The 18,819-nt window shown below is 38.3% G+C and overlaps 1 protein-coding gene across 3 annotated transcripts; it reads left to right on the top strand.

Moving 5' to 3' along the window:
• The first annotated feature begins 508 nt into the window (after window positions 1-508).
• Window positions 509-3,984, top strand: LOC136241793 (E3 ubiquitin-protein ligase TRIM71-like). 3 transcript variants are annotated; one of them, XM_066033113.1, is made up of 5 exons: window positions 509-2,992; window positions 3,052-3,154; window positions 3,203-3,361; window positions 3,413-3,531; window positions 3,587-3,984. In XM_066033113.1, exon 1 carries the CDS (start codon window positions 517-519, stop codon window positions 2,779-2,781), a length of 2,265 nt encoding a protein of 754 aa, XP_065889185.1. In that variant the 5' UTR covers window positions 509-516; the 3' UTR covers window positions 2,782-2,992; window positions 3,052-3,154; window positions 3,203-3,361; window positions 3,413-3,531; window positions 3,587-3,984. The 3 variants fall into 3 exon arrangements, with proteins under 3 accessions (XP_065889185.1, XP_065889184.1, XP_065889183.1); XM_066033112.1 differs by having other exon boundaries at window positions 3,052-3,179; window positions 3,230-3,361; XM_066033111.1 differs by having other exon boundaries at window positions 3,052-3,361.
• The last annotated feature ends 14,835 nt before the right edge of the window (window positions 3,985-18,819 follow it).

Here is an 18,819-nt window from a genome sequence, read left to right as displayed (position 1 = left end):
CCAGGAAAAAAAAACAACTTATAACCAAGATTTGTACATTGCCCAACAATGCAACCATGTCATGTGATAAGGTGGTAGTTTCACACGTGACAGCTTAAGGCTGTGGACTGCACAAACTAATGTAATTATTATAGTTACTTTATTTTTTGGGTAATATGTAACTGTAACTAATTAAATAGTTCTGTAGCAAGTAATATGTAACTAGTTACTTATAAAAAGTAACTGTCCCAACACTGGCCCCAGTAGTGGGACTATTACCTCATCAATTTGTCAAATCCCCACCTTATCCGAACCCTGCTTTAGTAGCCAGCCAGATGACTGGAACCACACTGAAATGGTCTCATCTTATTTGGGAACACCTCCTTCTAGTTCATAGTGTCGAGGTTAATCTCGCCATCAGATCTTCGATTGTGGCTCAAAGTCTAATTGTAGGGATAAAATAGAGATTTTTACCGATTTTGCGGTACAGCCACACCCCTATTCATACTTGCAATTTTGATCACGTGAAGCTAGGCAATGGCGAGTGGCGATGGTATAGAGAAGGAATGGCGACAGATCGAAGAAGAAATAACTTGTTCCATCTGTGGAGATCTTTTTACTGATCCAAAGACCATCCCGTGTTTGCACACGTTCTGTAAGCGATGTATAGAGAGGAGTATAGAATCTAATAAGAAAATGGCGGTCATTGTATGCTGTCCGTTATGTCGTGTACCGCTTCCACAAGACGAGATAACATTTATTCCCACTAATTTTACCATTAATCGTTTAGTGGAAATCTATGGAAAACGACGAATGGTGGGAAAGGCTTCAGTGGAGTCAAAGTGTGGTAGCTGTGAAGAAGTCTTACAAGTGATCACATGGTGTATGGAGTGTGAAGATCCTTTGTGTCACGATTGTACTGGAATACACAAAAAGGTGAAGGCGTACAAATTGCACGAAACAGTTCCCATCAATGAATTTCTTCAAAATCCCAAACAAGCTCTCACTACACCAGAAAAGGCAGATTTTTGCAAGTCCCATACCAAACAAACACTAGACCTGTACTGTAAGACTTGTAGTAGTTTAATATGTCGAGACTGCACCTTGAAGGATCATCCTCGTGAGAAGCATGATTTTGATTTCATTGAAAATGTAGTGGATGAAGAAAGAGAGAAGATGAAACAAGTCACTGCTCCACTGAAAAAGTTGTTAGAACGAGTAAGAAATGGAGTAAAGAAAATTGAACATTGTGAGAAACAAGTTGACATTGAGAGTGAAGCAAATATTGAGAAAATACGAGCTACATATGGTGAAGTGTACAAGTTGTTGAAGCAACAAGAAGAAGAAACAGTTGGAAAGGTGAACACCATCAAGGTTTCATTTAAAAAGACACTCGCTGTACAAAAAGAAAATGCAAAGTTTGTGGAGAGCCAATTGGTGAGTTGCGAGGAGTTCTGCCATAAAATTGTAACAGTTAACAGAACTAGACAATTACTTACATACAACAAATGGATTGAGAATAGAGTTGATGAAGTAACAAAACAAGTGGAACATACTAGCCTTGATCCAGAGTGTAAACCAAGTGACATGATTGTTATTTGTCATCACCCAGTTGAGTTTGTTAATAATTCAGTCTGTGATGTGTCTTGTCTTCCACATTTACCTGATTGTACTGTGAGTGGTCCAGTAGTAATTAGTGATCCAGTTAAAGTGACTGTTACACTGAAAGACATTTTTGGGTCTCCTGTAGTGAACCAATCAAAAGATCTAGAAATCCGTTACAACAAGGAGAGGGAGTTTTTACAGAATACACATGTTGAAGAAGAGCCAAGAGGACAGTACCATATATGGTATAATCCTAAAAGAAAGGAAGATCATTTATTATCAATTTACTGGAGAGGATTAGAAGTGAACCATGAAGAAATCAAACTGTTGACTAACATTCGTAACTACAATAAGTTGAAGCAGGAGGTGAAGATCATTGACAAATATGGACCAACTAACAAGAAGTTAACACAACCTTATCTGTTGGCTAAAGGACCTAACAATGAACTTTTTGTTTATGACAATTCCACCAATCAGTTAGTAGTATTTGATAAACACTTCCAATACTCTCATGTTATTGGTGGAGCAGGTAGTGGAAATGGAAAGTTTCAGAACATCACTGGAATAGCAGTAGACAAGAAGGGATATTTGTATGTTGCAGATGGTAACTTGCACTGTATTCAGAAGTTTAAACTAAATGGAGAATTTATTTCACAGTTTGGTAGTGGAGGTACAGCTAACTATCATTCACAGTCTCCTTATGGTCTAGTGTTGTCCCAGTCAGAACTGTTGTTTGTGTGTTATAGGTTCAATCACAGAATTAAAGTATTTCGACATGAACATTTCCAATATTGTTTTGGACAATGTGGCACAGAACCTGGTACCTTCAATCAACCTATTGACCTGACACTGAACAATAGTGAAGATCAGTTGTTCATTACAGATGCTATCAATAACAGGATCCAGGTGTTTACCCTTAAAGGACAATTCCTTAAAGTGTTTGGTGACTTCACTGATGTCCCCTTCAAGTTACAATATCCAGTTGGGATACACTATACACCAGATGGACACTTGTTGATCAGTTGTTATGACACTCACTGTGTGTTGGTGTTTGAAGAAGATGGGAAGTTTACATCAGCCATTGAAGGTACCTATCAAGGCAAGAAAAGGTTTAGTAATCCTTGTGGAGTAGTGATGATGGATGATGGAGAGATTGTAATAGCTGATCAGTCGGGTCACAGGCTAGTAGTGTTTTAGTAACAATTTACACTAGTAGTATTTTAGTAGTTTTGTAGTGACTAGTGTTTTAGGTTGTAGTAGGAAGTGTGTTATTTGTTGTTGTAGATTTGTTATTTTTCACTAAAGTGTGGTTTATTTAAAGTTAACATTATAACTGGGTGGTAATGGTAGTACATTCAACAGTTTAGTGTGATGTCCAGAACTAGTGATGAATGATTAGTTCTTTAAGGTGAATGCCGACTAACTGGTCTGTTTGTAAAGATGATTTAATGTATTCTATTTGTTTAGGTGATGACGGTGGCAGAACAACAAATAGCTGAGTTACAACACATATTGAATGAGACATGAACATACATTTGGAGAATGATGTGTCTATGCAGCTATGGCGATAGTAAGATGTTTAAGTGAAGTATAAAGTATGTAATGTTGTTATTTGTAGTGACAGTGTTGATGAGTATGTGTTAAGTTAATACTGCTATAGTTGAGCTGGCAGTGTTGAGGAAGTACAGAATGAAGTTGAACTGTTAAATACTATCACTACAATGAGTTGACCAAGAAGACAGTAGAAGTTAACAAAGAGAATAATGACTTAGATAAGGTTAGTGAACACTAATGGAAGTACAGTTCCTACACTATTGAATACTATTAGGACAAAGCTGACACAGAGTTGTGTGTTAAAAGTTTGAGAGTGAAGTTTGAATAGTTTAGGATGGAGGGAGAACTATTGGAGAAGAGCTAGAGGACCAACAGATTAGTGTAGTAGTGAATGTTAGTGTGTGTGTGTGTTTTAGTATAGTATGCATGTTTGTTCTATAACACACAGGATGACAGATAGGACCTAATGTTACCAGTGGCAACAGAGAGGCTACTAATATAATTTACTGTTTGTCATTGTTATTTCAAGAGATCAACACCAAATGACCCAAGAGATGAAGCCACTTTTCAAGCCACTTTGGTGGAAGAACATTAACCTACTAAACTTATAATACATTTACAGGTACAGATCATTATGTTGTTTTTGTATATGCTTCAAAACACACATGTGTCATGTATGAATTAACATTTTTTTGGCTGGTGATTTTATTCCCTTGAACAAAAAAGCCAGCTGGACTACTATAATAGGACTATTAAGGTGAGCGAAATCCATCCTGTCCATGTACGACTTTGGATTCCCAAATCGCCCATGAAATACAACGTGCCTTCTTTCCCCATGAGGGTTTGTCTCCAGGATTTGTAGTGAAAGTGTAGCACATGCATCCTGTAATTATGTGCTGTGTGTGTAAAAGTGATACTAAAACATGACATTTCTCTGCATGGTGTAAACTCTGTGTGTGTGTGCATGTCTGTCAAATTAATGTCCTATTCTATGCTGTTGCTACCAAATACTGTTTAAATAAGAATTGCACTAGTCTACAAAATGGTATAAGTGGGATCATAGGCTAGCCAACTACGCATGTTTCACATGATGGATCATCCAGGCTTTTCCTTGTACATGGTATAGCCATAATAGTCCCTCCTTCAGGAGTAGACTGACTCTGCTGTGATCTTTTTTAACCTAGATGGACTACAATAACACAAAACATAACCTGTTTTGTAACTTGTCTATACATTCCAGTCAAAGCCAATAATATCATGTGATGTCACTCCAGGGTTGCTATCGCAATGTGTGGGCTTTAACATGTCTTCAGATAGCAGACTTGGAAAAATAAGGTAAAGTTAGTGTGTAGAATTGTTAGCCAGATAGTATAGCCATCTCCTGCTGGTGTAAAACTTTATCTACATATGTGCTCAAAAGTCAAGTGGATGGTAAACTAGCCACCAACATCCTGCTTTATAATAACTGTTATTACAAGTAAAACATTTTACAAGTGTGATTGTAATAAGTTATTATAAAGCAGGATGTTGGTGGTTAGTTTGTTACTACCCCAACATGTTGTATACATCATTACCTGCTAATTTACACTGTGATGATAAGTAGCTGCAGTACATAGATTAGTTGTGAATGTTTAGCCATTACAAGTGGTCATTGTTAGTGGGATAGCACCATAGGCGGATCTAGGAGACACTATCAGGGCGGGCCAAAGGGGGGCAAGAAGTTTTAGTGCACAACAGTGTTTATTCCACTAAGAGGATAAGAATAAAATTCTAGTACACAAATTATATTCATTTGCATAACTTTATTCAGCATGTAGATGGATGAATGATGGACATATGTGACCCAGTTTGAGTGAACCGATCTTATCGCCAATGTCAGCAGATTTGATTTTTCACCCAGGACACACAGCTACATGAATAAACTATCTAATTCCACATTTAAAATCAGCTAGACTTGAGTGGTCTGGTTTTGCTGGCTGCTTTTCCCAAGCCCAGTGGCGATCCGTACGTGTGGTGTGGGGCCTTAATGGAGCTCTGGTCAGCCTGGGAATGCATGACTGTATGTGGCTGTACAGCTCTGTGGTGTTGAATAAGTACCTCTGCTGTGAATTTCCTTTCATTTTAGCCAGTTTTGAGATATCAATGGCTCAAAACTTGGCCTAATTCATCCCTTGGCCTTCCTTTTCAATTTTTGAATACCATCTTGCCCCCCTTCCAAGGCCCCCGCCTCCCACCCAATTTGCAGCTCGCCTGATATAGTCAACCTCGGTTTAAAAACTATCTAAAATGGCGGGAAACTTAGTTGTTGGCTGCTTGTACAGTGGATGCTCTGGAAGGTAAGGAATTGGTGTAAAACGTGTGAAAGTTTGGTACACATAGCTTCAACCATTGGCGAGCTACAACACACTAAATACTTAAAACCGGCATTTCTCGATACTTTTAAATAGGCGATAAGCCCGGTTTTGTCAGACTGGGTCACATATAGTTTTTAGATTGTGGTTGGAGAAATTATTTTTAAATTAGACCTCCTAGGTTTTAATTTGAGAGCATTTTTGATAGCATTTAGCTAACAAAGTGTATGCTTTGCAATGCATACAAAGATTGGTTAGCCTATCTAAGATAAACCTATTTATATTTGGTGGTAAAGTGTATACTAAATCAAAATAAGGTGTAGCTAGTTTTGTTATGATTTGTAAAAATTGTAAATTGATGTATTACAATCGCGACTGTTCTATTAGAGTAGTGACTGCTCTACTAGAGTATCTCAATCTTTTCACTAAAATTCAAAATTTATTGCCTCACTTTCTTTACAGTGGACAGGTGTACAGTTTAGTCATAGTGTACATTTAAACTGTTGTCTTCGATTTGCCCATTGGCTTTCTATATACTTCTGAATACAGTGTAAATGCATGATTCTAGTTTCTGGTATCAATATAGTACTGTAGGTCCAAGGGGGGCAAGAGAAGGGCCAGGGGGGGTACAGCACCCCTTCAGATCCGCCTATGGATAGCACTACCAAAACAGTGAAGTACATAACTCATGATCAGTTGTAAGAGCTACAGGTCCCTGATGGGTTTTGGCATTTTAAAGAAGCTAATTTTTGATCACATGATTCCCTACATTTCTAGTGTCCACATTATGTCCCACACAGCTAGTGGGTGTAGATTTGAATTTACAAATAGTTGTTACTTCCACATACAATCTCATGATAGCAGGCCTGAAATTATGTTTTGAAAACAATCTGACAAATGCCGTTATGTGGTCATACACACTCAACAAAAACTTTCTGAAAGTGGCCAGAAATGGTCGGAAATGGACCATAATTTCAGGCTCTGTGATAGCTAGGAGGGTATACCCTAAACCTTCTCTAACAACATGCTGAAACTTTGTTCTTGCTTTAGTGTATGAGCATAACTTCATAAACCTACCATATAACAGGTTTTTTCGAGGGTTTATTGTGATTTTCAAGGATTGGCAACTATCCCTGAAGAAGTTCCCTCCTCAAAATTTTGAATGGTGGCAATTTCCCCCTCAACTATATATGTGGCACGATAAAACTGTGTTGTGATCAAAACTACAAATAATATTTGAAACATGTTACATAATTAACAACACACAGTCTAACATAGATTAACACTTTCTACAACACATAATAATGAAGTTACAAAATGTACAGGCACAAAGTCTTCTCAGTTGTTCTGTTGTCGTTCAAAGAACATGAAATGCTGTAAAGAACACAAGTACTGGTGTGTAGTAAGAACACTAGAAGATGTAACACTTACAATGAGGAAACAAGCTCCAATCATCACAGCCTTCATCTTCACATCAAGGTCCATTGGAACTATGGATGGATAACAATAAAATTGCAATCGGAAGGTAACACATGGTATAAAACGTGCCAATATATTCAGCCACCCTTAGGACAATTTATGACCTTATCAAAGCAAGTCATGAAATTTTAGTGATCAGTTTAGACAGGTGACCTTATTACACAGGTGTTATTATTGTACAGTGAATCTCAATAACAGGAGAGACAGCATTGCATAAAATGTCCACGGAATTAAGTTACTGGACAGGTGTGATCACACCCTACGTTTATTCTCCTACATTAGGATAGCTGACTAGGAACATTAGTGGAAATGAAAATTAATGTTGACAGGTATCACTTACACTGAATTCCAAAGTAGCCAGCATCAGTGAAAATTCAACATTAACTCAATATCAGGAGGTGCAGCATGGACCCTTGATCTTCAGAACAGGCTCTTGAGACTTGTTGGTGATGGTGACTAAATGTAGGGATCTGTAATGTACCAATATTTAGACTACAACAAGTTTGATATACTGAAATTTGATTGGCTGAAAACGTGGTCTCTAAATCTCGTAGAGCCACGGTCGTGTCCAATAGAGACCACGCTCTGAGGCGATACGAAACACGATAATTACGCGCCTGTAACATTGGCAACGCATGGGCATTTAAATGGCTAGTAACAGCTGTACTGAATTAGAGGGAGATGTAATGGGCTTGTTTGTACTAATTAACACTACATTACTTGCTTACAAGCAGCTGTCGAGGCACAACAACAGCAACAATGAGTTGTAGTCCAGTCGCTGAGTCCAGTACTTCGATACATAGCACGCGCCTGTAACATTGGCAACGCATGGGCGTTTAAACGGGTAGAAACAGCCCCGCCATGTCGGGAGGTGTAGAGGGCTTGTTTCTAGTAATTAGCCATACATTTCCTATTTACAAGCAGCTGTCAACTCAAGGTACAATAACGAGTTGTAGTCTAAATAAGTTAGACGTCAAGAACCACTGGGTTCTACGGGATTTAGAAAACCCTCAGGCCCTTAGTAGCGCCCTCGCTGCGCTCAGGCGCTACAGCCCAGGGCCTTCGAGTTTTCTAAATCCCGTAGAACCCTGGTTCTTGACGTCTAACTATTATTTAGTCACACTGAGGTGCCACCTTTAAAAATACTGAATAAAGTCTTAATACCACAGGGCCTTGACTCTGGATATATACACAAAGGTACAACTACATAACCAAACACACTAACACTACACATACAGTGACATTACACATGTTAGGCCGCCACCTCTCTATAAAGACCCTTGACCTAAAGGTAGCTAAGTTCCACTGTAATTGCCACTACCTCCATCATGTTATAGCAAAACAGCTGAGCTGGAGAAAGGGTACATGGCATTCAAATATTGCAAGATACAATATCAAAGGTGAAAGCCAAGAAATGGCTGTAGTGATAATTTTAGAATTTCATAGACTCTAATAGAACATACACTCATTTAATAAAACATCTGTTGATAAAAAGATAAATAGTCTAATAGAACAGTCACATCTAAGAGTTGAAATAATCAAATAAAAATTTTGAGATTCTACTTTACATAAGAGATGAATAAGATGGCTCAACAGTTTCAACCCTTGTGTAGGTATGGAAGTCACTAAGCTCATGTCTTGTAACTTTTCTGATATTTTCTTTTGCCATACAGTATTTATTCTTGATCTCTGTTCTATTAGTTTGTTACATATTCTGCATTTTAAATTTCTTTCAACTTTTTGATCAGTTTGATAAAATAATATTGTACCTTTTATCCTTGGTGACTGTTCTATTAGAGCATTTCAATTGCTTTTGTTACGATGGTTGTTGTACTCAGTAAACAAGGTTTGTGTGATTCTCCAATGAAGTGAATACGATAACGCACGTATTAATTGCAATTTGAAAATAAGACAACTGTTGAGGTTGTACACAACAGATGACTAGCTCAAGTGTGGTGTAGGAGGTATCCCAACCTGAAAGGAAACTTGTGGGACCACACTCCCCAGGGCATGTCCTGTAGTGTTAGCACATGTTAGTGACTTGTTATCACTTCTAACATATAGTGACTGTTCTATTAGGGTATATTGTAGGATCAGTGTAGTGTAGTGTAGACACTGATGGAAACAGCTGTATAACCTCAGACAGAAACAAGATGGGAACACTACCTCAGTTCTTCATGGGAATGACCTACGTATACATGTATAACACACACTGTCTATCTTGTCAAGTAGGTCCCAAATGTAGCTACCATGACCTCATTAATAAGACCGCCTCATTATAGTGACCATGTTAAGTAGGTCCCAAACATAGCTAAGGTGTCTTCATGACCTCATTAATAAGACCACCTCACTATTGAGGCCAGTCCGGTTTCACATACAGTACACATCCTCAGTATCTGAACCTCAAACAGGACTCTGTATATAATCAATAGTTATCTGACCAAACTCACTGTCTGCGGTTAATTCTAGTAACAAAGGTGTTCAGATAACTGAGGAACCACTGTACTACACAATATACACGCAGGGGGGGGTCAAGGAGGCCGTTACACAGTATTACGAATCAAGAACTGTTCGAAAAGCACCTCTGCAATCCACGCATACTGAAAGAAAGAAATGGCACCACGCACCCCAAGTTATATCAATTATCATCTGAAAAGTGAAGTATCCATTACACTTCATTGTCAGCTATGTTCAACCCGTTACACAGCAGTATGAATCGACCTGTTCAAAAAGCACTTCTGCAATCAAAATAGCCACCATGAAAGTACGGACGATTTCCGTTACAAAGGGAAGCCATCATGTGCTACTGCCAAATGACACCTTTCGCTGCTAGCAAAGACGAATGGGACACAAAGGAGGACACTGGTAAGTCCATGAAGAATGCATTGTATGTACTGCAGTATGCCAAAAGGCACCTATTGGGCTGAAGCGATGTTAAAATCAAGTCCATAGCCTTAGCCGTTATCAAGCTATGCTTGTCTGAAGGCATCAGTCAGTCAGTCAGTAGACAATACCTTTAAAATTAAGTTCCGTAGCACTTTGCTGAAAGCATTTTGGGTTGATCTGAAAGCTTGTTTGGGCTTAGTTTTACCTAACCAATACTGCCTCATCGTGGTCAGGGGAAATTGAGGCTGGTTTTTGGGTGATGCTATTTTGTGGGCCACGCCTACTCTTTTGTGGTCCCTACTATACAGTACAATATACTGTATCATAATATTAAAAATGGGACCAGTTATCCATGTGATATTAGACAAATAGATTTGAGAGGTGTTTATTCTAAGCACAAGGCCAGGCCCACTTTAATAAACAGCTACCGTATTTATCCATTACGAACTTTTATGTATACAGTACTGGCACTGTTATTTCAACTCCTGTGTTGATAAATACACAGCTTAATACATTACAGAGACAATGGGGGAACAGATGTTGCTTGACATACGTGACATAAAACCAAATCCAGTTACTATGTGCTGCAGATAAATGAGAAACTAACTTTGTGAGTGTATCAAACACACACATTACATTCCTGTGGCATACACAGTGTGTATAATTTGTAGTTGATATTAATCTGGTTGGATTGTGCTATAGCGATAATGATTTAAGCTAAAGTGCTTAGTTTACAACCTGGGTAACACCTGACATATCAACAGGTTGAAACATTTTTCCTTACAAGACTGAGTAAGTGGAATATGATATACACATTAACAGGTATCACTTACACTGAATTCCAAAGTTGTCATCATCAGTGAAATACTCTTTAACAAGACCAGACCATTGTTTGGAGATCTTACCAACCTGTTGGCTCCCATCATTACTCATCACCTATGAGATGAAATGTTAGAATACAAAGATTATGGTACTGCCTTTCGCCTTACAAATATTTAATATCAGCACAACATGGAGGTACAGCATGGCTCTCCAGACTTATTGGTGATGGTGAACTCCAGTGGTGAAACTACACAACCAGAACTAAATTAATCTTGTGTTTCATGAACTTATTGTTCTCTAGTATATAATGACTTGAAAAATAAAAATAATAAATTGTATAAAATAATTATTTCAGCTGCAGCAGACTGCTTTATCAGAGTATTTGTGACTGCTCTACTAGAGTATCTTGATGCAGGATCTACTACACTTTTGCTCTTTACTTGAAGGGACACTCTTCGGCTGAGGACTAGATACTCTACTGTTCTTCCAGGAACCCATTAACAAATAGCTGATCTAATTATCTGTACACCTCTAGAAATAAACTGACTGAGCCTCATTTCCCACTACATGTATGACTGTGTAATGTTTAGGTGTCTACAGGTCATATTAGTACTCTCTTTTTAAATCAGGCGCATGCCCACAGCTGGCCATAGGCCGGCTGTGGGCACGCGCCTGGTTTACTGAAATTGTTTTTGTAAAAAACGTGTGTGTGTACCTATCTACCTATCTATGTCTGTCCATACACACCCACGTGAGAAAAATCGTTAAATGATGGTAAAAGCAGCTTTTATGTAAGGAGTAAAAGCGATATGAAGTCTGTATTAAACTTCTGCACAGGTGAACTTTGCTCTGAGGTGGTTTCTTTTCGGCAGACTGAAATACAGGTGCAGCGACTTTCCTCAGACTTTGTAAACTACCTTCCCTTTGAGGTTTTCAGGCATTTAACAACTGAAAAACAATGGTGCAGGCCTCATACACTACCAGGAATAGCCTATCGCTTCAAGTTGAAAGGGGGCGTATCCCTTACGTACCCGAACGAAAATGAAGAGTAGCTTTGAGGCTTTGTCAAGAGAATTTGTGGAAAAAAACACGATAGTCAAACTATAAAACAGTTTAGAAGATACTCTTGAGCGTAATATGTAGGTACATGCGGTTTGTTTAACAAGCGCTTCCTTAGCAATGCATAGCAACGTAATAGAGTAGGGGATACGCTGATAATATTACGTTGCTAATATTATTAGCAATGTAATTGAATGAATTACGAAAATTTCATGAATTACAAAATATGAGAATTAGCTAATAATATTATTGTACAACCCAAAACTACCCCATTGTAAAATAGTAATACATAGTTGGTTAATTCATAGTACTAAGTAGCATATACTGTCTATGGTTAATCCCAGATGAGTTAGCTAGCTGCATGGCGCCTGGTTTTAGAGGTAGCACAACATCAACTTGTTTTCAATCAATCATCTGACTTATTTTTTTATTATGTCAAAATGCTTACCCACCACATCCATGAAACACAAGTGATAGAAATCTCTATTACTATAAGCTTCGTCAAGCAGTGGTGAGTGGTTTTCAAGGACTAACTCATGATATCAGCCAGGGAAAGCACTGTTTAGTAAAACCTTCAACTTTACAACTGAACAACTCACTCATCCTTCAGCAGACAACATTAAAGCACACACATAATTTCTTCTAAGTAGAATTAAGATGAGATTTTAAGGCATCAACTTAGCCCACGATTATTGGAGATCCTTACAAAAGTTATGTTATTGTGAAATTAGTCCAAAACTGTTGACTACAGGACTCATAAACATCACATAATGAACATTAATTGTCCATAATGACATCATCATTACAAATCCCAGTCAGCACACACCAGCTCTACTGGTCTTACTAACATGTTTTAAGTGTTTCAATAACAAGAAATATGGTTGACATTATTACATGTTAGGTAGTAGTAGTCATGTATGTACACAGCGTTACAAACATGTATACTACAGTACATTATATACCACACAAACAATACACTCTAAGCAGTGTATAAATGTACAATTCTAAAAGTTCTGAAAATAGTAGGGTCAAAAATTGTGGTTTCGTGACCAACCTCTGGCTAACAAAGTTTGATGGTTTACTATTGTACTTTAGGGTATTTTAAACAAAATGAGCTCCCACGCCGCATTTTAAAGTCCGGGGAAAGTTCGGTAGAGCCAAAAGTCCAAAATGGCTACTAGCTGACATGCACAAAAATAAAATAATGATAAAAATTCAAATAAAGGTTCTTTTTAGACTAATTTGGGGTCAAGGAATCCATTTCTGATGTTATTTTTGTGAATGGATTTTCTGTTAATGTAAAATTTTAAGAATTTTGCTCAATAAGATCTAATGCATATAAATAGTATGCTAAGTCTAATTCAAGGTTCATCCAATGACTCCAACTCATTTGATGATTCAGGTTCAGTATCAAAATCAGATTCAGATGCAGCATCAGATTTAGTTCTGAATTGGCAGAATCATAGCCATCCTGTTGCATTGATGGGACTGGAAGTGAAATTGGAAGAGTACACTTAGGGATGGGCGGTACTGCATTTTTGAAGAACAGTACGGTATTAGGAGAAATACCTCGGTATCACTAAATACCTCGGTATCACTAAATACCTCGGTATCACTAAATACCTTTTAAACTTGGGTAAGCTATGATTTGCATTTATACCCACATTTTTTTAAAAGAAACAAATGGAACAACAATAATATTGTGCCACAAAGTAAGTTTTGAAGTATCCCAAAAAGTAAAAACCATTGTGAATACTTCAACATGCACTCACAGCTCTGTGCTTGTCCACAGCGTAATCATGGTTGTATGAGGCTTGACTTCATGTACGTATGGTCATCACTAAACCACCAAAAATTAATTACTACATCAAATTCTGTATTCAGTATTTTTAGAAAACCACTTCGGTATCTGAAAAATACCTTTTTAACTACTAATACCTAAATACCTCCCAACCCTAAGTACACTTGTGTGGCGCACTGGTTTGCAACAGCCATTCACCAATTCCCAACCATGACCTATAGGAGAGGGATGTCTTCTCAGGTCAGGGTGGCACTGAACATAGGCTAAAACGTTGGAACATTTGATATGCTGCTCAAGATTGTCATCATCAGGAAGCAAACACATTGAAGATTTTTTCTTTAGTCTTTTCCACTTGGTTGCATGGGCTAGATTCAGAGAGGAATTTAATGTGTCTCCATACATGTAGCAGATAACAAAGGACTTTATGTCATTCAAGACATCATCACTCAGCAGAAGGCCGTCTCTGCACTTTGAGATGATGCTACAGGCCTTAGTACTTTTTGACAATTTCTCATAGAGGGATATCTTGCTGTGACCAGAAAAACAGCTGTTGGCATCACAGCCAGTCAAGACATGAAAAGGTATAAAAGATTTGGCAAAATCATCAGTACACATGCCTCTGCAAAAAAAACTGCTTCTTAGAGGTATTATAATACCTGGAATGTCATGTGAAATGGCTGCATCCTGAATGTACACATCTGTGTTTACTGCATCAATTACTATGAGATTGCTATAGCCAGGTGATATTGATCTTAGAGCTGCATAAACAGATATCATAATTGTGTCAGCCTCACCCTGACTAAAGCTCAGGCTTTCTTTGGTGTCACCAGTTGACAGACTTGCACAGTCCTCACCCACTGAGTAGACTAGTTCCTGATTGATAGACTTAGACAGTTCTGAGAGTTGATGAGTTTTGATTATATAAAGCCTGGAGGCGTTTCTTATTACCAGCAGTGCAGAGAATTGTCTTGAATTTGCAGGCCATGGGAAACAGATCAGCTGGCTTCATATACACAGTGGGTATGTGACCTTGACCCTGAATGCACAATTCATGCTCATCATCTTTGGTGGACTCAGCATAGTCATGGGGATCAATGACGCAGATGATGGTGGTAGCACCGACATGCTATGCCAGGATCACAGACCCTATTTTGTTGGTGTAGTCACCCCAAGTGTATGGAGACCCATCACTTTTGACTCGTAGGTGATGCTAGGCACTACATCATGTCCACTAATGCTGTGTATGAGTAGACATCAAGGGGCTGTAATGCTAACTTCTGCAGAAGTTTGCTCTTTTGAGTCTTTCTGAAAGTACCATTGGGATTAAACAGTGTTAGGTATTCTTCAGATATACAATGTTTCATGAGCTCAGGTAGAGACAGTAAACCACTGACATTAACATGGATGCTAGTGTCCTGCTATCCATTTTTCCTCGTTTTATTATTAATGTCATTTCAGAGACTTTTCTTGATGGAATCCCTGCAAAGGTGAGATGCAAATTATGTTTTATGCCATCATGGGTGGATTTTTCTTTAGAATAGATGCGCTCATCCATGAAAAGTTTTATTGGCTGGGTCTCCCATCTTGCTTGGCCTTCTTGAAGTCTAAAATGAGCTCAGGTGTAGCTGGAATAGCTAATTGTAAGGGTCTTAGAGCAGGTGGTGCTAGATCTAATGGAAAGCAATGTTGAAGCATGATGTTAGATCTTGAACAGCTTGCCCATCTCAGCGCATACATGCTGGAGTATATTCCTCGTGCTTTTGGGATAGTTGCTTTCTATTCACCTGAGCAGCTTGAATTCGATCAATGTTGTTGACAATTTTTGGTATCAGCCATTCATTGCTTCTCATTGCAAAGAATTGACAGTCAGCTGCTAACTCTGTCAAGGGGGTTGTGCACTGTCAAGAAAGGTACTACTGACTGTGGAGCTGAAAGAACAAAGCTTAATCACTGTAAACAGCTAGCTAGTTGTTTGTTCCGGTAGCTACCAAACTTAAATTTCTTGGTTATAAGAAAATCCATTCACAAAAATAACATCAGAAATGGATTCCTTGATCCCAAATTAATCTAAAAAGAACATTTATTTGAATTTTTATCATTATTTTATTTTTGTGCATGTCAGCTAGTAGCCATTTTGGACTTTTGGTTCTACTGAACTTTCCCCAGACTTTAAAAAGTGGCGTGGGAGCTCATTTTGTTTAAATACCCTAAAGTACAATAGTAAACCATCAAACTTTGTTAGCCAGAGGTCGGTCACGAAATCATAGTTTTTGACACTATTAAAATAGACATTGTATGTGTGAGTGTTGTGCTAGTGAATTGTCTTAGAGATTTTCACCCTCACAAACTGGTAAACCATAAACTTTAGTTGTCCCTTAACAATCTTCTGCTATACTAACTTCTAACAAATTCTCCAAAATAACAAATAATGGAAAACTTCCATACCAAACTACAAAACCCAAATGACAAAACGCCCCTGCAAGCCTTCAGCCAGCTGTGGGTACACACCTGGTTAACTAAAAGACAAAAAAGATATTTGTCCCAACAGGTCTGGTTCCATACAATTTTACCTCTGAAAGGAATAAACCTATTGTTCAAAAATCGGTCAAATAAAAAGAGGTCCCACACACAGTTCTGATCAAATGTAATAATTTTTATCACTTAGCTCACCACAAAGATGAAGGGGTAAACATTATCACCGAGCTTCTTCATTAGCCTGATTTGCAGCATCATCATCAGCTGAGGTTTTAACTCTCTCGTTTTAGCAAAAACTTGTATGTGCTCTTGAAGAGATTGTGGTTCATGATACAATAGCCACACCCACAAGATCCAGGTGGAAAGTCATCCCAAACACTTCCAAGTCTTTTCTCCCACATCTACATGAATAACATACACACTAAACTATACTAGTCACAACATTTTTATTATTGTCTCATCCCAGCCTGTGTTACCATTTTACTCACTACATCAATGGTTTATTATACTGTACTATCAGTGGCTGAATGGAACTATTAAGAAACTTTTTAACTAGCTAGAGCAAACTAACATTCTGAGTCATGTGACCTATCTACTTTAGCTATCTGGCTGGTTAGTAAAACAATTTGCTTGTCCTCCTATTTTGAATATTAATGGCTGAAACCAATAATCAAGTTTATGAGAGTATATGTACCATATAGCCTAAATATTTTAAGGGGGAAAATTTTCGCTGATTTTGCAGTTTTGGGGGTTATCAGTGAAAATTTAATCCTTGAAATATTTAGACTTCCATTATTTATAGTCTAATACATTTTGGGATTGTCTGCAAATCTGCAAAAATTTTATTTTTCACAACATTGCTCAACCTCGAAAAATTTGCCCCTCAAAATATTTAGGCTATATGGTATGAGAATAATGAGAACTAGTAAGTGTTCCTCACATACACAAACAACAGTGTTGATAATTTAGCAGATACTTAAATCTACAAAAAGCTGAGCACCCTCTAAAGGTCATCCCTAAATTTAGGACAACCCCTTTATAGAGGACATCTGTCTAGGTCCCAAAGCAACAGCATTAGTGGCTTGTACATCCCATAACTGAGGACACCACTTTACAAAGGACAAAATTAAATTCCCCTGGTGTCCATCTTAGAGGAGTTCTACTGTAACATCATCATACAACAAAAGGATCTATGTATCACAACTTGTTATAGTTTAGTACCTTTTTTGTCCTCTATGCCTTCCTTCTCAAAGTAATCTGGGTCAACAAACAACACTCCATCTGTAAACAACATTCCCCTAAACCAGTAAACAAAACAACGTAACTTGATTGACGAAATCACATCTGTGGACATTTACTGTTGTCTACATACAGTAACCTGTTTAAATTATGTAAGCATTTGTGTATTACCTGCATGTACCTTTCTGAAAGCCCAGAGAATTCTTGAGGGGTACCATCACAAATGGTATATATGGTCAAGTAGCTAACAATCCTCATCAAGGCCTTAGACTACTTGTATGGCTCACCACAAGACCTGGGACCAGCAACCTGTAAAAGCAAAGTATTATACTACAGTTGGTTATGACAGAAATTCATCAGTGCATTCATGTGGCTCCATGTCTACTGTGATTAACTAGTTTCGATCCTGTCATGGCTGATAAGATGGGTAGGTAAAAGGAAAACACAGTGGACCCGAGAATTGAGGGCCCATGGGGGACAAGTTTCCTATACCACAAGATGCCTTGTAGCACCTCCTAACAATATGTACACATGTCCTCCACACTCTTTCATCCATTACAAACTAATATTGGTTGATCACAAATCAGCTAAACTTTCCCACTTTACACTAACTCATTGTTGGGTGATATAGAGGGCTTGGTGATGGTATACTTCATCACATTTGTAATTGAACACTACAGAAGAAATACATGACAAATCTCTCCAGAATGATTAATTCAGTTTTGCTATGTGTGGTATCAAAGGTCAAGGCAGTTTGTCGTACAAATTTTCATACAGGGATCACCATGGCCAGATCGAGGTATATGGCTCTGTGAATTTTGTTTCCATATAACTACTCTGCTTCAGTGGCTACTTTGGCCTCTACTAACTGCAGCCTTGATTTGTCTAGTGAAACTGGATTGGATCATTTTCCATGTAAGCACATGTAATGTAATTTCAGGAAAATAGGATGTGGCTACAAGTTGTCATGTGATCCACCCATCAACACCCAGTACACAATAAGCTGATAATGAGAACATCCCAGATACTACACTAACCTGTTTCCCTTTCCATAATAATGATGATGATTTGGTGTTGTCAGGTTACAGCTGGTAAATGTTAGTGCTCCAGTAGTGGGACTATTACCTCAGCAAGTTGTCAAATCCCCCACCCTACTGTAGTAGTCGGCTGTATGTGCATCATGGTGCATGACTGGGATCACACTGAAATGGTCTCACCTTGTTTGGGGACATCTCCTTCTAGTTCATACTGAAGCTGCTCCAATGGCGACAATACTCAACTTGTCCAATCCCATGTATACCAGCCGGAGGGGAGACCACTAGGGGTAACACATCACTCAACAACTAGATTGTATATTAACTCCCTTACTCTCTTCATCTCAAGTTGTCCACTGTCAAAGTGACATTACATCCTGGAGAAATTCCTCGCGACACACACTGACTGCGGATCTCGTTCATCAGATTATCGATTGTGGCGCACAGTTTAGGGATAAATAGAGACTTCTACTATTTTTGCGGTACAGCCACACCCCTAGTCTTTCTTGCAATTTTCATCACGTGAAGCTAGACA

This window comes from Dysidea avara, chromosome 12 (genome assembly GCF_963678975.1).
Source record: "Dysidea avara chromosome 12, odDysAvar1.4, whole genome shotgun sequence".
In the NCBI taxonomy this organism is placed as follows: Eukaryota; Metazoa; Porifera; class Demospongiae; order Dictyoceratida; family Dysideidae; genus Dysidea; species Dysidea avara.
This window is presented reverse-complemented; position numbering and strand designations above follow the sequence as displayed.